General features: G+C 45.7%; 1 protein-coding gene across 2 annotated transcripts in view; it reads right to left on the bottom strand.

The window, feature by feature from the left end:
• The window catches only part of PDE7A (phosphodiesterase 7A), a 1871135-nt gene that overhangs the window by 1639189 nt on the left and 206840 nt on the right, over positions 1-25106 (bottom strand). For both annotated transcript variants that reach the window (XM_069621123.1, XM_069621122.1), the window contains exon 2: positions 10445-10505. In XM_069621123.1, the coding sequence (XP_069477224.1) occupies positions 10445-10505 (61 nt within the window). The remainder of the gene's footprint in view (positions 1-10444; positions 10506-25106) is intronic.

Consider the following 25106-nt stretch of genomic DNA (forward strand, 5'->3'; position numbering starts at 1 on the left):
ATAGAAGTTCAGAGGGTTTTGATATTTAGTATCTCTGACTTCCAGCATCAGACAGCACAGAGACGGTGCCCTGGACTTTTTCATATGACTCCTGGGAACCCTACTCGACACAGGAAGATGAGACGTTTGGGAATGGCAAAAGCCTCTGGATAGCGTCTAGCATAGTGCACCAACACAAGAACATGCTTGTTGCCTAATTTAGCTGATTATGTCCATGGCTAACCTGGAAAAGGAAATCACAATGATACGCAACGGTTGTAAGGGAGCTCTGGGACCTGTGGTACTGGCGGTCACTTAGCAAATCTCACAATTGGCCACATAGGCTTCAACATCTGCATAAACACTGACCCAGTCGAGTTTGCTAAGGACTTGATCATGTGTCTTTCCTAACCCCTGACGTCCTGCTGTTATGTGGAAGTGGGCCAGTTCCATCACTAACATCTTATGACTCCTCAGGACGACTAACTGATTTCTGCGGGTCCTGTCTTTCTCAAGGTATCCAAGATAAAACGGCCTTTCAGGGATGACCCTCTCAAAAGCTCTTACCTAAATCAGGTAAGTTCCCACTTTTTTGATCTCGGGGTGGGGGCGGGGATGGAATCAGAACTCAAAAGGGAACTGAGTCAGGGAAAATATATATAATGTGAGTCTCATTACCCCCCTTTCGGTTGCCCAGCAGAACCCAACACAGATAACTAATCAACAAACTGAATTTATTACATATCAAGAATGACTAAAAAACAGTGTGCCACAACACAAACAATTGTTATGGTTACCATCGCTTTATAAATGAATTCATTATACATAATACAAACTAATAAAGGGGTTTAAACAAGACAAAGTATAAACATTCATAACCACTTTGTTTACAAGAGTGCCCACAGTTGATTTATATAGGTATCTCAGATAATCTGACCCATATAAATCACCTGTGGGCACTCTTGTAAACAAAGTGGCTATGAATGTTTACACTTTGTCTTGTTGAAACACCTTTATTACTTTAGTTTTATGTATAATTAATTCATTTTTAAAGCCATGATAACCATAACAATTGTTTGTGTTATGGCATACCGTTTCCTTTTAGTCATTTTTGATATGTAATGAATTCAGTTTGTTGATTAGTTATCTGTGTGGGGTTCTATGATGTATTTGATATACAACAAACTGTATTTGTTTAGTTTGTAAACATCATCACTAGAGCCGCTGGGCAACGGAAAGAGGGGTAATCAGACTCGCGTTATATATAATTTTCCCTCTCAAAAGCTTCCATCAAATTTCTCTGGATTAAAGCCAAGTCTGGTATGGTGGTGGTGGTGGTGTCTACCACATCGCATAGGGTGTTTGCGGGGTGGGGGGGATTTGCAAGTTCTACCTCTGTGCGGCTGAACAGGTCGAACCCAATGGATTGAGTTGTTGCATGTTTGAGAACTCTGGCACTGGGTTCAAGTCATCTCATGGGTCCCAACCTTGTATCGGGTTGCTTGCATCCCACTTCTAGCACCCCCTTGTACCAAGTCAAAATCAGAAGACGTAGAAGGTGGCATTTTGAATGATAGGTCTGTTTATTCAAAATAAACCTCTCTATCCCTATTTTAAAGAAAATAAAGTAGTCAAAAGATTGCTCGTCAGGAAGTCCAACACCACAATATATTGTTGTCCAGAACACCCGATTTCTGTCCCTACCACTAATACAAAAAGAAACTAACAAAAAGAACACAAATTTTGCCAAACGCTCGACTGTTGGTTGGCTTCTGGCCCACTGTATGGCTTCTTTCTTCTATACTGTTTCCTGAGCCCCAAGGTTCTGCCAGCAAAAGAAAGTCTCTTTCACCACCCTTACACCTTGGGTTGAGTTCACTTTAACTTAAGGTTCTTTCTTCCCTATGGAAGCAATAACAGGCTTTTGATACCATATTGATTTGTAACTCTTAGGTCATTTCCGGGATTCAGATTTGATCGATTTCTGTAATGTCTTTCTCACTCTGTTTTCTCCACTCTGGGGTCTCGGGATCTCCTTCCCACGTTCAGATCTTCCTTCTTCTGCCTCACCCATGGTTGGTTTGATTTTGACCCTTTTTGGGGATGTTGGTCACTTACCCCGTCCTGGGGTGTGTTTTCGCTTTGGGGCCGTTCCTCTCTCTACACCCTGGGGTCATCATGCTTCCACCCCAATTTGGGGTAGTTTCTCCCTAACCCCATCCACGGGTTGTTAGGTTTTCACTCTGTTTCGGGGTGGTTTCTTCCTCACCCCATACTGGGGTCATTAGGCTTTCACCCCACTTTTGGGTTGTGTGGGCCCATATTGCAACCCACCAACCGACTTCCCGGAACTCAAGCGTTCCTGTTGCCTCAAGGGGTGCTTCAATAGTCGAGCACGTCGGGGAGGTTTATGTTTATTGAATTTATATAGCGCTTTAAGCCAAAGCGCTTTACAATATAACAACAGGTACAAAGTGAGAGAAGCAGATTTACAAACATGAACAGGTCATTAGAACAAGAAGTAGAACTATTTACAAGGGGGGGGTGGGGATAGGGTAGAGGAGGGGGTAGGTGAAGGGAGTTATGTTGTAGGATTTGAGGTAGGGGGAGAGGGAGGAGGGGGAGTGATCTGGTGTTCTCATTGCCTTTAAGTAGTATTTGTTACTAATTTAATGTCAGAAGGGAAGGAGAGAGGATGGGGGAAAAGAGGGGGCTAGGAGAGGAGGGGTGGGGAAGGGAAGTCGGGGGGGTGTAGAAGATGAGCTTTCAGGGAGTGGCAGAAGGATGAGTAGGTAGGGGTGGAGCAGATGGAGTGCGGGAGGTGGCATGTCTCGCTTAATCTTCCTCCAGATTGGTCAGAGCGGTTGCTTCCTTCCCGCCAGGTCCTAGCAGGGTTTTGGCGGCTGCTCCACACTTCCTCGTGGCCTGGTGTCTCCGGCTCCCTTCGCTGTGCTGCCGCCACCGGGCTTTGGTCTCTTCTGATGTGGTCCGTCGGGCAAGCATTCTGCGGGCTGCATCGCAGCACAACGCCCCTCCCGACTCGAGAGGAACCCGGGAAGGTATCCCCCAGCCAGGGTGCTCTGAAAATTAAAGAACTTACCGGGCGTTTTTTCTTCTCGTCGAACGCCTGAAAATGAGAAGGAGGAGTCCGTCCGAACACCACCTCCCGCCGACGTTGAAGTGCCCAGACCGAAAGGGAGTCACAGTAAAAACAGGGGTCCCACGGTGTTCTGGACCCAAACACTCTAAAGAGGATGGGGATCCGCCCTCGCGAAGCGATGGTGACACGATGAACAGTCTGCAAAATCTAGTTTAAAAGACAGACTAGTAAACGAACGCTAGCGAGAGCCAGAGAAAAAAGGGAAGAAAATCTTCGAGGATGCAAGTGCGTCCGGCCCCGATCGTGCAGAGAAAAGGACTGATGGGCATTGTGCGGGGCAGAGCCAAGGTGGGCGGGGTTACGGCCACGTGCCGGGCCCCGCGCAGGAAAGAGAGGGACACATTTTTGAAAAAAATATGGATGCTTTTTACAAAGTGCTCCGGTCCCGTCTCACAGGACAGAGAGATGTCCCATAAGTATGGAAGAAAGGGGACGGGATGTAGGAGTATGTGTGTTCTGCAGTTATGAATCTTCGGTGGTGTTCAGTTGTGTTTGCTGTTTCTGCTCTTTGTCTATCCTTTGGTCCAATTAGTTTGAGCAACATTTTACGCTTGATCGGTTTTATGGGGTTTATTATTATTTTTTCCTGGCTGTCTTGTACTTGGTGGAGGAGATTGTCCAGTATTACTTTGGGTTCAATTTGTTGGTGGTCTAGGCAGCAGATATTGCTCGTTTATTCAGACGCTGTCCCGAGTAGGGTTGCAGAGGTTTGCTAGGGTTATATTGTTGGGTTCTTCCAGTGGCTGTCCCTAGTGTGTGTCTTCCTGGGAGAGGTTGACAGCAGTAACAGATTATGTGGTGTGAAGAAGGGTATAGTTGGTAACTATAGAATTGTCAGATGATATCAGCTTAATTTGAGACACAGTTGAACAAGTGACTACAGTACTAAATACAGCTAGATGGGAGAGTCCTGCAAGGTGGGAGAGGCCCCCGCACAACAGAGCAATCTAGCGGGGTACTGCACACAGCTAGATTTGAGGCACAGCTGAATAAGTGACCGTTGTACTAAACTCAGCTAGATGGTGGGAGTCCTATAAAGTGGGATAGAGGACCCCGCCCAACAGAGCAACTGAGTGGACAACTAAACAGAGCTGACTTTGAGAAACAGTTGAACAAGTGTGTTCAATAATAAACAGCTAGATGCGAGAATCCTTTATAGTGGGAGAAAGGCCCACGTCTGACAGAGCAACCGAGTGGATTACTAAACAGCTAATTTTAATATACAGTTGAACAAGTGAGAGCAATATAAACACAGCTATCTTTGAGACTATTGAATCAGTGATTTTAGTACTAAAAACTTAGCTAGATGCAAAAGTCCTGTATAGTGGGAGAAAGGCCTACGTCTGGATTACTAAACACAGCTATCTTTGAGATACAGTTAAACCGGTGACTGTAATATTAAACTCGCCTAGCTTTGAGACAGTTCAACCAGTGATTGTAGTACTATAAACGCAGCTAGATGTAGATGCGAGAGTCCTGCATAGTGGGAGGAAGGCCTACACCTAACAGAGTAACTGAGTGGAGTGATAGACAAAGCTAGCTTTGACAGTGTGTTGGTAAGGGGGAGGCGAAAAATAAACCGTGTTTTAGATGGGTTTGATAAGCGGCAAATTCTGGCAAATTAAGGTGACCTAACTCTAGGACCTCAGGAGCCAAGCTGCCAGGTTCATAGAGTGTGGTTGAGAGTGTACAGTTATTCCTGTGTTAGTTCAGTAGGTTCGTCTGACACAGGAGTTTGATGGGATCGCACATTGACAGTTTGCACAGATGTGGATACCATGGCTGTCTTGCCCACATGGGAGCAACTAATAGAAGCGCCATCTGTTCTCTGTGATTCACTACCCTGCTCATTAAGGGAGTCGGGGGGTGGGGGGTGTTTGGAGCGTAAGCAAATTTCCCTGACCAGTTCATCCATAGGGCGTTCCCCTTGGAGTCTGGTTGGGGGAACCTGGATGCAAAGTCTGGGCATTGCTCGATTTCTCCTGTAGCAAATAAGTCTAGCGTGGGGTAACCCCACTGAGAAGATGTAGTCTACAACACTTGAGTCTAGTTGCCACTCGTGTTCCTCTGGTAGGGGATCTCTGCTCAGAAAGTCTGAGTGTTGAGTACCCCGGGAACGTGTTGGAGGATAGGGTCATCCTCCGTCTGAGTGCCCATCTCCATATTTTCTGTGCCAGTTTCGACAGACTTGGAGAGTGTGTGCCCGCCTGTTTCTTCACATATAACATTGCAGTGGTACAGTCTGTTAGAATTTGAACTAACTGGTTCGTCAGCTGAGCTTTGAATGCTTCAAGCGCTTTGAATACTGCTAGCAGTTCCAGCAGGCTGATGTGGTTCTGTGCCGTGATGAGAGTCCAGAGATCATGTGCTGTGTGGTGAAGGTAATGAGCCCCCCCCACCCGGAGGGTGACGCGTCTGTTATAACGATCGCTTTCGCTTCCAGATCGTGGAAGGGTTTTCCCTGTAACAGGTTTTTCTTTGTCCACCAGCGTAGGTTTCGAACTAGTGTTCGGTGAAACGACCACTAAATCGTCCCACTGACCGCTTGCCTGAGACCACTGTTTCGCTGACCACTGTTTCGCCAACCACTCGTGCATGGGGCCCATGCACAGACGTGCGTGTGGGACCAGGTATTTGCACGATGCCCTCATGCCTAGTAAACGTATTGCTTTGCGTACGCTTATCTGGCGACCAGCTTGATACTGAGATCTTTGCTGAAGCATGTTCTGAACTCTTTCCCATGTATAGAAAGGTCAAGCCTGCTTTTGTGTCTAAGACAGCTCCTAGGAACTGTTTTGTTGTGTTTGGTACAAGACTTTACCTTCTCGTTTATTGAGAAGCCCAACTGGAAGAGAAAGTTTATGGTTCTTTGCGTGTTTTGTTTGCAAAGATGGGGCGACTCCCCTGTGATCAGTCGTCCAGGTCGGGGTAGACTGGGATTGCCTCCCTGCGCAGGTGCGCTGCCACCACCACTAGTACCTTGGTGAATACCCTTGGAGCAGACGCTATTCTGAAGGGTAGCACCTTGAATTGGTAGTGCTGGGTTGCCTCCTTGAAACGCAATAATTTTCGGTGCACTGGGATCATTGAAATATGAAAATAGGCATCTTTCATATCCAGTGTTGCCATGTAATCCCCCCGCTTTAGTGCGGGGATTACTTCTTATAGCGTTGTCATGCAGAATCTTTGTGGCTTTACATATGTGTTTGCAGGGAGCAAGTCCTTGAAAAGCAGCGTGTTCACCACTTCGAGAAGGATGAGCTGTTCTTCCTTGGTTGTGCCCACTGGAATGCTTCAACCCTACCCCCTCCCCACCAAAGTCCCCCAGCTAGCCCGCTGCCCACTCACCTGCACACTCTCTGACCCACCTCCAGGTCCTACAAATAGTTATTTCCAATCACAGACATGTGTAATTTATATTTAAGGGAATGTGATAAATCGAGGGAATTCATCCCTTCTCCTCAAGGGGGAGCCTCCCCCTCCCCCTGTGAGGCTAGGGTGGTGAGCACGCGCCACAATACACTACCTAGGGGTAGAGGCAAGTAGGACCTCACCGGGAGAGATTTTGCTTCCTGTGAGGAACTCGCTAGAGGACACACCAATAATATCTCTCCTAAGATATCCTGTAAAGATTTATGCGAAAAAAATATTAAAATGTGCTATTGTCAAGAAGAAACTGCAAGTGTTCCTTTAACTGAGAAATCTTCATTAACATGGACAAGGAGGATGACCTGTGAAGGAAAAGAGAAGTCATGGAAGACAGAGAAAGGACTACGTAACTGCCGCGGGGAAGTCCCATGGCTATGTTGTATGAAAGGGAAGGATTCGAGAGAGGAAAGAAGCCAGCAAGTTATGAATTGGCATGCACGCCAGCATTAATCACAAGTTGTGAGAGCAGGAACCCGAGAGGGACGCAAAAACGAGCAAGAAAGAAGTACCGTTGGATGCACAGCATCTTAGAAGCTGTTATCGGAACGAGGGGAAGCATAGTGACATGACTACAAGAAACCTGTGGAGGGCTGCAGTCGCATTAACAGCGCTGATATCACTCCACCAAAACGTAATAATCTGGTGAGAATCATTATTGGAAAGCTCATACTCCTAACAGTAAAGAAGGAGAGTATGTCACTTTGATATGTAGAGAAGATAATTAAAATCATTACTGGAACACCGATACTCGTCCCAGTGAAAGAGAAATATCCAGTAAATATCCAGATCAGATAAGGAGAAACAGTGTTGGAATGTTCATACTCTGGTCAATCAGGAAAGACTAGGAAAAGAAGAGAAATCACGTAAATCACGAAACAGAGAAATCACAAAACAGAGAAATGTATCATTGTTGGAAAAAGGGAACAGTATCGTTGATAGGAAAAGTCAAAAGGAAGCTAAGAAAAGAATGGAAAACCACAGCCCAAGAGACGAGGGGAAAACCCTAGAAAATACTGAATGAAATGTGTGAATTGATAAAAAATAGTCCCCATGGACTATTTTAAGATAACATATTGAACAAGCAGCAAACACAACAGGAGAAGGGAGTTATTCTGTTGTCTTTCATCATTAGGTTAGTGGTAGGGTTAGTTTGGATGGTGGACAGATTCATTTAAGACTTTCCACTGACCGATGAGCACCTTCGCAAGTTAGGTAGGGACGCATCTTACTGTAGGGAAAGTTAGGCCTTTATCCTTTTACTTTAACAACGAATTCACTAAAATGAGTCATCAGTGTCTGCGTCGTTCTGAAAAGCCACAGAAGCATCAATTGTGCAATGCCTAGTTCCATTAAAAACAAACAAAGTGTCAGCACCCCAAATGTCGGCTCACAGTGCCAATGGCGTTAGATACCTCTTTCGTGGGCACACCACAGGGATGGAAAACTGCGCTAAGGCCTATCTGGCTTGGTCTTGAGGACTGTTACCGGTCTTGCACTCCCCCAAAGTGGTTTTTAACACTACATTGAAAACAGTTGAAATCAATGGCAGGCAACGACCATCCTGTCCACCTGGAGTTGACGATTAGCTTGCCTGCCTCAACACCATAATCCAGGTATGACTTTCCTTTAGCATTGTGAACATTTTGATTCATGAAACTTCTTTACGCAATAAATGATGGGGCAGGCATGCAGTATACTGGACGTTATTCTGTGCAGCACAAACTGCACACAGCTCCACAGCACAGAGCCTTTTTATCATAGCTATTTGTGTCCATTTATGCAGCTAACCTTTACATTTTAAAGACACTTCTTTCACCAAAGTCTTACTTCAGAGGTACAAACTCTTCTGATCAATTTTTGAAAACATTCATGACTTGTATCATCTCATAACACCATTTGGGACTAATGTAAGTGCCTAGCTTTTTGGAACCAGCATTTTGCATGCCAGGTAGAAGACTAGTCGGCTGGCTTTGAATAGAGGGTATTCTGTGGCTGTTAGGGTCCAAAATCACAGAGACTTAAGTATTCCCCCACACCCTTTCACCCACCATGTCCAAACCGACAAGTACTCTTCACCTCAGCAGGGGCACTTGCATCTGTAGGTGTGCAGCACAACTGCACATTAAAAATACAGTGCAAGAATGTACTTATGGATAACTACTCTGGCCCCATACCCCTTCCTGGGGAGTGACAAAATAATGGAGGAACAGTGACGGGATGTAGGCGCAACTGCTGTATCAGCCATACACAATCAGTTTCTTCACACACAACTCGCATCTCTCCTCCTTCAGTTCTAATTCACTCTGCCTTTAGCACTTGTGCACTTTCCACTTGTGCCCATTTCCCAGGCCCAGGTTACTAAGTTCCATGTCTAATGATATCTCAGGCGAGACTAAGCAACAGTCCCTTCTTAGCATGGCCTTGCCTAACTTTCTGCCCGTTAATTGCTGCGACTCGCTAAAAGCTCATACTGTGCTTCAAATGATGTTTTGTCTTACTATATATGGATATTGCACTATGGCCTACCAGCTATATAGCTCCCGCATAGTACAGGCAATCCCATGTAATTATCTACTGCACCCACCAGAGCCCGGCACAGTATATCACCTTTCATCATATTTCCATCGTCCCCTCTCCCCCATAGCACAGGATAAGGTCAGGCCTTTTTTTATATAATGGTGTGCACTCATTCTTTTCCCACCCTAGGATACTATCAGAATATGGCTTCCAGTGGGGAAGATTTGTTTGCTGCTTTGCCCTTTTGTGTTGGCCAACTTGTCTTTTCAGCACACAGCCAACGCCTGGCACAGACACCTCTGCCGGCTGGCTCAGTAGCACCAAGTATCTCGAAGACTCCTCCTAGGGGATGCAATGAGAAAATCTGGGCTATAAGCCTCCACAACTTCAGGAACTCTTGAGCACAACTCCTTAACTGACACGATAAAGGATGTGCCCATTTACAGACAGCTCCTGATGCTTTTTACGACTACTCGGTCTAAACTACTACAGTGCATGCATCCCAGCTTACTGAATCACGCAAACCTCATCTTCCCCTCACCTTGTCATCTTTCTCCTCTGATCTCTCACCCACTTTCCTCCACGGCTGTTGCCAATTCACTCTTACCGTTACCCTAATTTCCTTCTCACTCCCTCAATGACGACGTACGTCTGCTTTGCACCTTGGGTGGGGTCACAGTTCACCAACACGGACAAGGTTGCAGAACTCTAAGACCACTACACTGGGGAGGTGTGCAGTGTGAAAGCTAAATAAATAACGTAACAGATACAAGACATTGCATTTTCAGAATACGAATGAATGCAAGCAGCATAGTACATTTTTTTATTGTAAAGTCAATTGTTAAAGGAGGAGCAACTTCCAAAAGCATCAATTTCATGCAGCCATTTATAAATTCAAATCACCACCTAAATACCAATTGCTTGTTCTAGCTGGCCAACATCTAGGATGAGAGATTCATTTTATGTGGAAGGCCGATCTGTTTAGAAACTATCATCTTACTTCACAAAGTACTTGTCACCCACCACGCAGAATTTAGGTTTCCATGAATAATGGCCATGTCAGTAGATTGCTTAAACCACTAAACATCTAGGCTTATTATTGTTGGATAGTTTTACATTTCACTTTTAACGCATACAACTCGACTAGCAAAGCTGAATAGTTTAATTTAACAAAATATTTATATTGCAATGCTTTGCTTTTCTAAAAACCTCCATGACATGTCTTATGTTTTCTCATCCTGGTTAAAGACAAAAATGTTGCTTTAAACACCTAACGAACAAATCATTTAAAGACAATATCCCAAAGAAAAGGTAGATCTAATTAACAGACAAAATAGCTCAATCAATTTAAATGCTTACCCAACATACGAATATATAATGCAGTTTGATCTGAGCTGTCATACGAGATTGCCCCTCGTCTCTGAAAAGAAAAAAAAAAGTATGAGAGAAAAATGAGTACTGCCGTGCCTGAAAAAGTTAAGTTAGCAAATATATTTGCTACACAATAAAAATATACAGAAAGTAAGTGGAGAAGCTAATATAAATAACATAGTTAGTGGTTACTTAGGGTTTATTAATAGAGGCGCAGATAACTTTTTCCAAACATTTTATTTATTTTTACTTTTAACTTCAGAATTGTCATTCACCAACGTGTAGGAATGACACCTTAATTAAATGCATTCTGATGACCGCCCTTAAATTCTAACTTTACTGAATGCTCACATTTTCTGAGAAAATAAATGGACTGGCCCAAGTTTGGCACAGGTTATAAAGTTCAGGTCAACCATCTCCATTCACAAAATTGCACAAAAAAAAACACTAATCAATTTTGGCGTGCTTCTCAAATAAAGAACAGTCGCAAAGAAAAATAAAGTAAGGAGCGATTCCTTTTCTCGTTGATGAACTGTTGAAATTGAGCCAGAAGTAACCGCTGGTACACGTCCTCCCACCTGACGAGCCTACACTGAAGTGCCCGAACGGATAGCGAGTCGCAGTAAAGACGAGAATCCCACCGATGTTCAACAATGACATTTGCGATGTCATCTTTAAGGTCATAGGTGTTAGTCCTTGCAGTGCAAAGTGGTGGCGCGAGTTTTGGTTGCTGTAAGCGATATTCAATCAACACTACAGCCAAGTCAATGCCTAGTCTGGGATGCTGAGGAAAACCCTTATTAATGTATTTTTATGTCTAGTTCAGTACTCTGGATGACCACCCTTGTATAACACCCCCCTCTTAGAATCCCCCTGACCCCACTGAGCCCAGAAGTAGGTTTGTTTTGCAAATTAAAAGGTTTGACAATTTAAACAATATATATATATATATATATATCACACTTTATAATAAATTAATATCGGATAGTACACTTAGACATATGATGTGGATCAACAATGGGTAATCTAGCACTAGCACACTTCTTTACAATCAATGAGGAGTTAGTATAGGATGGATAAAGTAGCAAAAATACTTTTATGATTTCAAGGGAAAGCAATGAGGAATAAAATGCAGTACAGAAATGCTTGATATGATTTTAGCAAAAGATAAGATAATCACTTTCTCTGGCAATTCACCCCCTCCCCTATGCAATGTAAGAAATGGAAGGAGATGGAAAGAGGAGCACACAGTTCTCAGGAATGCAATCAAATACAATACGAAATTCAGTTCCCCCCCCAGCAAGCTTAGAGGAAACAGGTAGGAGTTTGAAACACAGGCCCAAAATGCTTTTAAATGTGATGGCAATGGATGGGAAAATGTGCCAACTGATTTTAATTCCCTCTAGAGATTCAGGGTGAGTGGGAGATGCGTGTTGGTATTAGTTCAGGCTCACTTTAGCAATGCTCTATGAGTTATTACCAAGTTGCAAACGGATTTTAACAAAAGAAAGAATGGAGCTGCTATTTTGACAAGTGGAGAAATTGAGCCAAAATCGCAAATCGCGGTAATTTTGCGAGTGCGTAATTCGTGATTGCGGAAAAAGTATAGGGAGAGTAGGCTCGTTGGAAAGCTTAGATTCTAAGCTTTCAGATGAAAGTTAAATTTCGTTCCTAGCCCAAACGGTTCCAGAGATACGGACGATTAAATAAAGGTAGTTTTTCGGATTTAAAGTAAACTCAAAATGACAGGTGACAGCTTGCAGCTGCAGAATTGACAGGTAACAGTGGTGCAGCTTTAAAAATGACAGATGACACGATTTCTAGGAGGTAGTTCTACTTAGGTTAAAATAGTTTGGATTAGATTATTTTAACTCAGAGATTGGTTCTGCACAGTTCTGCTAGGTACTCACAATATAAATTTGAACTAGGCCTCGTCACGGATCTGGTCAACACGTCCGGCTGCGGCGCTGTCTGCTCGGCGGGTCAATCAGGCACCGGTTCTGCTCACAGCGATCTGGGTCAGCACTGCTCTGCTAGTCTAGCCTCTCTGGATTCAGCGGCCTCTGGTTCTGGATACTGCTCTGCTTTCCGGTCCGGATCAAGTGGATTCTGGATGTAACACTGCTTTCTGGGTACTGGCAAGAGTTCTTGGCAAAAGAATTCAGACAGCTCGCCCGGCTGTGGAATAGTTTGCAAATGATTTTGAGGCCTGCTGACAAATACTTTTGCTTGCAGTGGGCCTTCTTGGTTCAAAGTTCTGTAGTCTCTGTTTAGCTTGGAAGTCTAAGTGTTGGATCTCTGGATGTGAAGTCGTCGGTCAGCATGCTCCGCAGCAAATGAAATTGAATGTCTCTACCTGTCCCAGCAGTCTCTTTTTATGTGTTTTGAAAATGGGTGTGTGCCTGGGCCTAGCTAAGCCTGCCCCTCTCTACTTGTCATTGGCTCAATTCTCCCCTCTACCATGATTGGGGGAAGGAAATGGATTGTCATCATGATGAGGTCTGTTTATGGGTCAGAGGATCCTCCCCTGGTCAGTTTGCCCACAAATCTATATTTGATTCAAATACATCTTTCCCAGATATACAATTTGTTGAAATTACATGTGCACATTATATATTCCTTATGGTCCATGCTTGTCCGCATCTGATCTTCCTGGGGGCTTGCATTCAAAAATGACAGCATTTTGCGCTTTTTAACTAGTTTTGCAATATCGGACATTTACCCAAAATTACACACATGTGCGCAAGGAGTATGGACATTAATTGATGAAGTGTCAGATTTTTAACATGCAGACATTTGGAGTGAGACCCTATTTTCCGCTAGCAACCCCCCAGAATACACCACAGGGTCCTAACGCCTCTCAAAATGTTCACAGAAAAATCACAAAAATAATGATATTACTTATATAATTCTGACAAGTCCGCACTATGAGTTATCTATCTTTTTAAAATTATGCCCTGGTCAAAAAGGGGTGTGGCTTCCCACATCACAGGGTGGAATAACTGGTTTATCCACTTCCCCCAAGCTCAGCTGCTAGCAGAGGCACTGCCCCTCACAGTTTCCCCTAAGAGGAAGCCACTTTACGACGCCCCCAATATAACATTTGCCTGAGTCAAGGGAGTTGCATTGTTCTGTTCCTTCCAGTTCCCAGGTGCTCCACCCCTAATCTAATCAGAGAGGTGACAACTCCTTTTGGCATGGGGCAGCACGATGCAGCTAGGCCTGGGAAGAGTGGCTGAACAGGTTTCTCCTGTCGGGGGTAGTTGTCAGGCAGAATCCAGTTTCACTAAGCCAGGTTTCAGCTAAATGTCACTTTTTGTTCCCAGTTTTCTACATTCAAATCAAACTGACAATTTGTACCTATACATTAAATAATTACTTCCTTCAAGTCATTTCAGAATATGGTTTTACATTCTTCCACCTCTTAGCAAGTCTTTCCTTGGTCTGGTTTTGTTTCATTTGTGCAGTTTTACACGAAAGTTTGGTGGTTTTAAAACGCCGGCTTTCTGATAGTGGTGAGTACTGGTAATGCAACCATTTTTGGGATTAAGAAAATGAATTCCCCACAGTTCTGAGTTGCTTTTTTGGCAATCAGCATTGCCATTCCCAATGGTTTCAGGCTAGTGTGTGTGTAGCCCAATGGTGGTTTTAGGCAGTGCCCTCCTGTGCTCACAGCATAGGCAAAAATGGGTGGCAGCCTATTCTTCATGTTTTCCCTGTGCACTCTCTGGGGAGTTCTGGCCATCATGATGTTTTCCATGCCAGTACTGCACAGTTTTATGGTAGGGCTTGTATGCATGGGTAAAAACATCCCACATTGCGTACCTTACCATAACTGGCAAATTTGTTTTTTTTTCCTCGGTTTTACCTGTAACCATAAAGTCCCTGTAGGAAAATTTTTCCAATGAATTTCATAGGCTTTCTAGTAGTACAATTTAACCATAACATCCCTTTAACAACGTTTTTTGTTAGTGAATTTCATAGGTTTTTTTAGTAGGGAACAGTAACCGGAACGTTGCTGTAGCATAGTGTTTTCTGTGAAGATGATAGCTGTTTGGTACTGCAACAGAACCGTAAAGTCCCGTTTGCCACTGATTCCTTGGCTGCCCTCATGAGGAACATGCGGAAAGGCCAAAATCCCTGGTCTATGTATCCATTTGTGCTACCCCTTCCTTTTCCTAATAGTGTTGGTGCATTTTAGCGATTACATATGTACATTTTAAGTGGTGGTGAGTGTTTGAGTGGTTTCTCCTTTTGTGTTAACATTGCATGCTGCATCTGTGCCGCACAGTCCTGGCTGGGATGACTGAAGGTGAGGAATATGGCGGTTTCCTGGGGAGATTGCACCGGGCCGGCGTATGTGCAATCACACTGCAATCCGTAGGACTCCATTAGTGGCCGCATGTCCACATCTTCTAATGCACTTTAGAATGGATGTGGGAGCGCACGTGTATCCGTTGCACAGCTGTACATGTGCGTAGGGCATCCTCTGTGTGCTCGTAACCCCAGCCCCGTCGCCAGCCCTACGAATTCATATGGTATGCAACCCCATTTCAAGTACTCCTGCAGACTACGTGTTTGGCTCTGCAAACGTACCAAGGTATTGCTGCAGCACGCCTGGCTGTATGAGGCCCACTGGTAAACAAGGAACAGCAACCTGCAGTGTAACGGGGTGGGGGGTGTTAAATGTGGCATTAATTTGCTTGTGGTGCCGCTTGCCTTTCCATGACCCGTGAAACAGACACACCAGCTCTGCACTGAACACTGACAGAAAGTGTCAAGAGGTCGCCTGCGGGTCATAACGTTGAAGAAAACATGTAACTGCAGGTGGGATAGTTTGCAGTGAGTCTGCAAAATGGCAAAGGTGGTGCGGCTTGGTCACGCACATACTAGTGCATGTAAAGGCAAGTAAGCAAAGAACAGAATGTGCAGAACGCAAACAATGTCAGTGGTGGTTAGGAAAGAACTGTAGCCGCATGGGTCACGCCGACTAATTGTTTACCTCCTCCACGTAATGAAGCTGTGTTGAGCGTTGTTGTAAACATTCTTGTATTGCAGAATGTATGCACCACCGTGAATGCTACTCCTACCGCTGATGGCGCAGCATGAAGTGTTTGTAGTGCATGTGACCACAACTGAAATGGAAGCACAAGGGACCAGCGGGCAGTCTACCACCCTTCCAACAATGCAGTAGGGTAATTTCATGTACAGCATTTACATCTGCTGCGGCTAACAACAGGAGCACTCCTATAGGGCAGCGGAGCACTAAAACATCCTTGCAGACCATATACTGCGCTACAGACCCTTACCCGGCAAAGGGCATTGTATTGTGCATCTATAGCAACGTACTACGCAACAGAGGGAAGGTACTTGGAAGTGCTTGAAAAGGGTCCTTCCAGGAGCATGACAATAACTGGTGCCTATGTAGGTGAGGGCCATCCAATAATTCTGTCTCTCGGCACCTCCCCTATGGTATCCATGCAAGTGCAGCCCCTTCCGTACTGGGCCTTTCCTGCCGTTCCTTCTGTAGCGTGTGTTAGAAGACTAAAATAAACAGAAAAGAACTGGGAAAGGAAAAGCGGGAAATAAAGAAAGCTCCTCTCAGAGATGAACAATGGAATTGCCAATGTACAGCGGCACGGCGGGAGGCGTGGCACTGTGCAAAACACTGTAGTTGAATTGGGTGGAAAGTGGGGGGGAGGGAATCCCTGTAGAAAGCGTTTTCTTGGCGTGTTGCAGAGTGTTAGGAAGAGTTTCAGTGCACAACACTTACTACAAATATTCTTCCACAACTTTCAAGAAGGGCACCAATGCAATTCGGAGGGGTGTGCAGAAATCGGGATGGCAGGAATAGTAAGATGAAAGTTATTGCTGGGGGAAAGTGTTCGTGCAGTGAAATGTCATATTCCTATGTGTGAAGTACGCCATTGGCAAATGCCGTAGAAGAGCACAAATAGATTTCTTCGCAATGTACCGTGCGTTCTCCATTTACGGACCAAATGAAAAATAATGCAGCCACATCAGTGTCTGCGTAATGCGATAGAAAGTTATGCAGGAGATCGGAAACAGACACATGACCTGGGCAAGTGCCTCCTTCATCGCAAACCGTACTGAAACTCTTGTAACATGCTGCGCAATTTTCCCTCCACAATGAAGAACAGTAATGTCGGTATGATTGCAGATCACCAGTGTCACACAGGCAAACCAAACTCAGTCACTTCATTGCAGGTACTCCATAGCACTACACATCCACATGATAGAATTCACAATGAGCAGCTACTGCACAGGGTTTTCCAATCACTTTAAATCAATGTATTTCGAACTCCCCCTCAACCCCCCAAAACCCACACGCTGTGGCTCGTGAAACATACAGCCATAATGGCACCCTCTGCATTTGTCCACAACTACACCGTGTGCCACTGTCTGTGTGTACACACCACACCAAGAAACCTTATTGCCCCACCCCCGTAGCCTCTACAGGCCCATTTCTATGACCATCATCTTCAAAAGGGCGTATCCAACACGTGCCACCCTGCAAGTATCGCGTTATCTGTGGACTTTGTGATGTGCGTGAGTGGGAGAATAACTTTCAACCAGTATAGGGGACGTCATTAGTTGTGGCAGCTCCGAAATGAGCCTTTTTTAAATTCTTTTTAAAAAGGTGCATGCATAGAAACACCCTTTTTTGCGATTTTTTAAAGTATTTTTGTGTTTTGTGTTTGTACGTCAGCTTACATTCTTACAATAGGGTCTTCAATGCAGCCTGTACATTGTGAAACAAAATGTCATGGCCACTGGTCGACAAAGACATTACATTTGCTTTGAAAAGGTGTACATAATCGAGAACCAAAGTTGTCATTCTCAGAGGAGAACATCCCAGCAGCATTCAAGAAGTCACACATGCTTCTGTTGATGAGACCCCTTCTGACCTCTGGCTGGCGACAGGAATCTTTGGAATAGTCTCATATGATTCTCGGTGGGATACATGAGAAAAGCACCTTGGCAGTGGGGAAAAAGCACTTCACTGCTTTAATCACCTTCTCCAGTTGACGGTACATACAGGAACAAGCCATCGAACCCAAATGGAACGCTCCATAGTGCACAACCACACCATGTACGCTAGCTGAAGTGGCCACTCGTCAATATATTGCAAGAGCAATGCCGAAACTGCTCACATCGCCACAGCACCACAAAGGGTCCACTCCCTCAAATCGAAATTGCCATGAAAGCCTTTTTCTAAGGCATACTGGAACAGATCTTCCATAAAGGCATCACTGACTATCAAGACAGTGTGTCTCTCCATCTCTGCCTGCCAGCCTCACTAGACAGAGTAATGAAAAATATATTGGTGCATTTTCATGCGATGCACACCGTGAGCACCTGATTGGACAATCCCCACAGTCCAATTTCCATTGACCAGCATGGTGATAAGTGCAGAATGTTGCACGTGTGCTTCCCCAAGTACCGCAAGGGCCACGCCCATGTAAAGCAGGAGGAACCCTTCCTATTGGCACGCATTCCTGTGACGCACACCCTGAGCACCTGATAGGACAATCCCTTCAGTCCCATTTCCATAGGCCAGCATGGTGAGAAGTGCAGAACATGGCACGTGCACTTCCCAAAGTACCTCAAGGGCGGGGACCGAGTGAAGCCGGAGTCCTTCCTATTGCCGCACACCCTAATCACCTGATTGAATAATCCCCATAGTCCCATTTCCATGACCGCCATCTGCAAAATCCCCAGATGTGGCTTTCGTTTGGGCATGGGGGAATAAGTTGTAACTAGGGTAGGGGGAGTTTGCGGTAAGGGGAGGCTCTTAAATGAGCTTTGTTTTTGAGATAATTCTAGAGGAACACCTTTTTTCGGTTTTTATTTGCTTGTGCGTTTTCTTGTGCTCACATTATTGCAGTAAACTCTTCACCACATCCTGTAGATGGTCAAACAAAACTACATTATCAATGGATGACAACAAAATTCAATTTTCTTGGAAAAACTCTGCATTTCCACAATTAACGAGGTCATTGTTGCAGAAGAACATTCCACGAGCAGACAAAAAGTATACATGCTTCCGTTGATGAGACACCTTCCTGCGTCTGGCTCAGAACATCCATGAGCAGTGGCCCATACTCATCGTGGTATTATGGATGAGAAAAGCACATTGGCAGTGGGAAAAAAGCCGCTTCACGACATCCAGTAATCTCCTCAGTCGACGGAACAAATCTAAGCAAGCCACGTAATCCGTACGCATGCCACCGTAGTGGATGACGATAACATCTACTGTTGCAAAAGTGGCCAGGGCTTCGCAAAGTACATGCATATCGGTGAAATTGCACTCATACACAGCGTTCCACAATGCGTCCACTACTTCCAAACCAAAATTGCCATCAAAGTGTCTTTCCAAGGCATAGTTGTGCAGATTTATGACAAAGGGATCACCTACAGTCAACACAATGCGTTTTGCCATGTCAGCCACCCTCAGTACGCAGAGTATAATGTACAACAGTTTGACCACCCCCTCCTGTGAACCACACCCACAGTACCAGATTGGATAATCCCCACAGTGCCATGTCAATTGGGCAACATGCTCCGAAGGGCAGATTGTGGTACATGCGCTTCCCAAAGTACCGAGAGGGCTGCACCCCTGTAAAGCTGGAGCAGTCCTTCCTGTTACACTATCTTCTCTTCAGCACCATCTCATTGGGTTACGCGTAAATAGGCACACAGGCATCCACCAATCGCATCGAAGCCGCCATCATTCAACACTGTCACTCCTGTACAACACTTCAAATGTACCGTTACACATGTACAGTACAAGTGTCATGCCATTCCGAAGCACGTCCACTACAAATTTCAGTAAAATTATGCACGATTTCTTCATCCACATACATCGACATGGTCACCCAGGATGTGGCACGTGCAATCCTGAAAGTACTGCAGAATTTGCTACCTTTTCGTGATAATGAGGGGGTAGGTGGCAGGGGGAAGCAATATCAAGCTGGGTAGGGGATTGGGTCTTGCATCGTAGATGTATTCATGATAGATGCCAAATATCTGCAAAGGAGAACCATCCCGCTGAAAATGCAGTCACCCTGACAGCCCCAGAAAGCATCCACTCCTTCCAACCCGAAATTACCAGCAACGCCTCTTTGCACACAACACCTGTACAGATGGCGCACAAAGGTATCACCGACGATAGGCACTGTGCGTCTCTCCATCTCAACGAACCCCACGACACAGTATTGGGAGGAAATGGTACTGCCCCTTCCTGTCAACCGCACCCTGAACACCTAATTGCCTATTTCCCACAATTCCATTTGCATGGCCACCATGCTCATAATGGCAAGATCTGGCACATGCGCTTTTCCATCTACAGTGAGGGCCACGGGCCAGTAAAGTAGACAATACTTCTTCCCTTTGCACAGGCATTTTTGCAGCACTCCCTTTGGGTGTTGTCAAATTTTCAAACACGCATGCAGCAATCACATACAAAACCTCTGCATTGTACACCATTTCTGTGCACCACTCCATATTTACTGTTAAACACCCTCAGTACACGTTCTGTTTGATTCCAAAGCCCCTCCACCAAAACCTTCTGTTAAAGAATGCACGATTGCAGCATCCACAAAGATCCTGAGGCACACCCAGCACACCTTTGGCCATTCACACAACAGTGCAGCCCTTGCCCACACCCACCACAACACTATGGATCCATGCATGCGACCATGTGGGCAGCTAACATTATGCACACACGTAACATATGCATCGGAACTTCTACCCAACTCCCCCACACCATAAAACACCCATTCACGAAAATGTGTCACAATTAACAGAATCCACAAACATAGCACAGCCTGCACCCGCCCCCCTACCAACTGCCATTTACAATGTTGTGCGTCACTGGCAACCTAAGCACACCAGCTTCATCACATTGGGCCTACTTCAATAAATCTGCACACCGCAGAGTAACCAATCACATATGCTGAACTTCAACTATACCCTCTTCCATACTCACATTATATAAACACTGCACCCTGTGGCCACACAGCACAACTTCTCACTGCACCATCTCCTGCCGTGCACCAAATACTGTAGCATGTTGCAACTATCACCACAACCATGCAACATACAATACACGCTTTTCAACTCACTTATGCTGCTATAGCATGTCTACAATGAGCTCCACACCCATTCTCCAAAGATCACCACCCTGTGCCTGATGCACTGTCAAACCTGCATTGTTGCAGTGGGTGTGCTCCTTGCACACATTCTCCTGCCCCGTAATGCAACCATGCATGTCACCAACTACAACTATGCACATACGTACCACTGGCACCAGCACTCCTACCCAACCTCTGCACCGCAATGGAGCTATACAGCGTTAAATGCAACTGTTACCATAATCTACAAACATTACACTATCTCTGGCACCCCTGTGCACTTTCATTCACATACTACGGCCGTACCCACTTCTTCACAAAACATTGTGACACTCCAACCTACCCACATACTGTTCGCAACATTGGCCCCACTCCAACCAATCTGCACACACCACACTATGCAAGCACCACCCTCTTCCAGATGCAGAGTCAGGCATGCATTGCTGCCGTGGGTGTGCTGAAGGTCTAGGCTCTTGAGTGCATGCCCTACGGCCTTCGGCCATGCACCCAATAGTCTAATCCTTCAACAGACCCACCGCAACCTCCTGCACACCACCATGTGCCCAACTATCGCTATCCATCCACAGAGCACAGCCACGCGCACTCCCACCCAACCTATGTCATGTGCAATTCACTCCCCTTCTGAAATTCACCTGCCACCACTCACCATGGAAAGATGTCGCTGCAAACAAGTCGCGGCAGAAGTTATCGGGCCGTTACGACAGCTGCCTAAAATCACCACACAAAGTAGTCGCCTGTCTAGGTACCCGCAAATTGGCACAATACACACAAATACTGCAGCCACTCCTGTCTTTTTCCATCTATTTGCATATGTCACATGAACCATTTCTCACTCTCCTACCCTTTCCCTCCCTTCTTGCCAACACGGTATATTTTCCAGACCCTTCCACCGGCACACTGTCTTCCGATACACCATGGCGGTGTTTGCCAAAAAATGTTGACAAAGAGCACGCTTCCCTCCAGCCAACCCCGGCAGCATCCAAAGTTCTCCGACAGCACGCCATACCGCAAGCCAATGACACCTGCCCGCAGAGCGAACTGGAAAATGGGTCCGCACAGCGGACCCCGATATCACTCAGATATCACACATTTTTAGAGACGTCCATTTCAGTTTTTTGCAACAAAAGTACTGATCGGATTCCCACCAAACACACAAAAGCACCATTTCTGAACCAGGCCCCCGCTCCTGCTGCAAATTTGGTGCAAATCCATCCAGCCGTTCGGGCTGTAGTCGTGCACAAAGTTTTTGCCCATTCAGTCTATGGTAGCGGCAGTGTAGTAATGGTTAAGTTGCTTAACTCATAGGAAGAGCACTTTTTCGGCAGCTTATAACTTCACTCCCTCTGGAATAATACTCATCAAATGTTGCAAAAAAAAAAAAAAGTATATGGCCGGGTCTACATTTTTTCACCAAGTTGGGGGAGGTTTCGTGTGACAGGGGCGAAGTTATAGAGGGGTTCCGAATTTTTTTTTCCCAAAGACTGAATGGGGAAAAACTGCGCACGTCTACAGGCCGAACAGATTTTCACCAAATTTGCAGCAGGAGCGGGGGCTTGGGTGTTTGGTGGAAATCAGACTAGTAGTTTTGTTGCAATTAACTGAAATGTACGTCCCAAAAAATGTGCAATGTGCGTCAGCTGCGCAGACCCATTTCCCTGTTCTTTCCGAGGACAGAAGTGGCATTGGCTCGCGGTACAGCGTGCTGCCGGAGAAGTTTGGACACGGCCGGTGGTTGGCTGGAGGGAAGCGTGGTGTACGTCAGCATTTTCTGGGAAAGTCGCCATGGTGTATCGGAGGACAGTGCGGCGGCGGAAGGGTCTGGAAAATGTACCGTGCGGAATGCATTGGCGGTAATAAAGGGAGGTAACAGGTGGGGGAGTGAGAAGTGCTTAATGTGACATACGTAAGAGAGTAGTGTGTGTGTGGTAATTGGAGGCAGCTGTCGTAACTGCCCCATAGCTTCTGCAGCAACCTGTTCGCAGCAACCTCTTTTCGTGGTGAGTGGTGGCAAGTGAATTGCTGAAGGGGAGTGATTTTCACATGACATAGGGTGGGTGGGAGCACGGGTGGCTGTGCGCTGTGAATGGAATGTGGCAGTTGGCAACTTGGTGGCATGCATAGGTGAATGAAGGTGTAGTGGGTCTGTGGAAGGGTTGGACTAATGGGTGCATGGGCAAAGGCCGTAGGGTGTAGGGTGTAGGACATGCACTCAAGAGCCTAGGGCTGCAAAATAACCACCGCAGGAACGCAGTTTTGACTCTGCATTTGGAACAGGGTGGTGCTTGTATAGTGTGGTATGTGCAGATTGGGTACAGTAGGGCTAGTGTTGTGACCAGAATGTGGGTAGGTTGGCAGTGACAGTACTTTGAGAATGGAAGGGGGGACGCCCATAGTAAGTGAATAAAAGTAAACACGGGTGCAGGAGAGAGAGTTTTCTTTACAGATTATGTTCACTGTTGCAATTTGTTGCTGCATAGCTGCATGGCGGTACGCAGGATGGGGAACAGTGCTGCTGGCAATAGTGTGCATGTGGTGGGTGGCAGTGGGTGCCATGTGACATGCATGGTGGCATTACGTTGCTGTGAGTGTGTTCACGGTCTATGCTGTGTGCAGATTTCTTCAAGTAGGCCCAATGTTGTGAAAATGTTGCAGTTAGTGACAATACTTTGTGAATGGCTGTGGGTAGTGGTGGCGGAGGCTGTGGTGCGTTTGTGGATTCTGGTAATTGCGACCTGTTTTCATGCACGGTACGGTGTTTTGTTTGTGCTTAATGTTAGCTGCCCACATGGGCGTTGTTAAGTGGTGCAATTTGGTGTTTCTTAGCGCAATATAAATTGGGTAGGAGTGCTGGTGGCAGTGGTGTGTATATGGATTGTCGTTCTTGCTGACATGGTGGCATTACATTGCTCACGCATCTAGGACCCTCAGATTGTATTTTTTTTTTCTGACATGAGGTAGCATGAGGAGTAGCACGAGTACAGATAATTCAAGCAGATAGATAAGACTACAAGCATCCATGCGCCTTCTAACAGAGGGGAGGGAGGGTGGGTCGCATGTGAATCTAAGCAGATACAAGCATCAGAAATACGATTACGGTGAGTAATGTATCCCTTCTGAGGTTGTGGAATCTGCTTAAATCACATGCTGTGCATAGATTAGCGAGCAGTGTTAGAAGAAGGAGGTGGGATGCGAGAAGGGTCATGAGCAAATAAATGTCTTAGAACCGCTTGTCCCACTTGAGTATCTGTCTTGGAATGGGTGTCAATGCAGTAGTGCTGAGTAAAAGTGTGAATAGAGCTCCAAGTAGCTGCTTTGCAAATGCTTTCAAGGGGTACATTTGCAATGAAAGCCAGAGTGGCCCCAATGCCTTTTGTAGAGTGGGCTCTTGGCGTGAAAGGCAGAGTTTTTTCAGAAAGAGAGTAACACAGCTGGATACAGATAACAATCTACTTGGAGAGGGCACCTTTAGGGACGCGATCTCCCTCTCTGCCTGTAGCTACGAAGACAAACAGCTGATCTGTTTTCCTTAGCGGTCTGGTCTTGTTTACATAGTAATGGACCGCCCTAGGCACATCTAGGGTGTGTAGTTTCACCTCAGCCGAGCTTTGTGGGTCTTCGAAGAAAGCCAGAATCTTGATGGACTGGTTCACGTGGAATTTAGAAATAAACTTAGGTGAGAACCTAGGGTGTGCACGTAAAACCAGTTTGTCTTTATGAACTGTAAATAATGGATCCTGCACTGACAGAGCCTCAATTTCATTGACCCTTCTTATAGATGTTATTGCTACTAAGAAGGCCGTCTTATAAGTCAGGTGTTTGAGACTGCTTTTATGCATGGGTTCGAATGGGAGGCCCATGAGTTTAGATAGCACCACGTTAAGGTCCCATCCTGGTGGTGGGTTTGAAATAGGAGGGTGAAGTCTCTTTACTCCTTCCATGAAAACTTTAACCACTGGTATCTTCCACCACGACACCTTGTTATGGGAGGTGGTATATGCCGACAGCGCTGACAGGTATACCTGCAGTGAGTTAAATACCAGTCCTGCATCCAGCAGGTGGAGCATGTATGTGACAATTGTGGAAGGAGTGCAATCAGCTGGGTTGACTTGCTTATTCTGGCACCAGATAACGAATCGTTTCCATCTGTCAAAGTAGCAGTGCCTCGTGTTTGGCTTCCTAGATTCTTTTAGGATGTCCATACATCTATGTGGTAATTTGAGATGTCCGAACTCTATGACCGCAAGAGCCATGCTGCCAGGTTCATTGAGTTGGGTTGAGGATGCACGGTTTGACCTTGGTGCTGGGACAGTAGGTTGTACCAGCCCGGGAGTTTGATGGGTTCGCACACCGCTAGTCTGTGTAGGTGTGCGAACCACGGTTGTCTCGCCCACATGGGAGCAACTAGGACGAGCGTCATTGATTCTGTATTCATCTTGTTGACCACCTTCCTGATGAGGTGTTGGTGGAAAAGT

This window comes from Ambystoma mexicanum, chromosome 5q (assembly GCF_040938575.1).
Source record: "Ambystoma mexicanum isolate Mex_15411 chromosome 5q, UKY_AmexF1_1, whole genome shotgun sequence".
In the NCBI taxonomy this organism is placed as follows: domain Eukaryota; kingdom Metazoa; phylum Chordata; class Amphibia; order Caudata; family Ambystomatidae; genus Ambystoma; species Ambystoma mexicanum.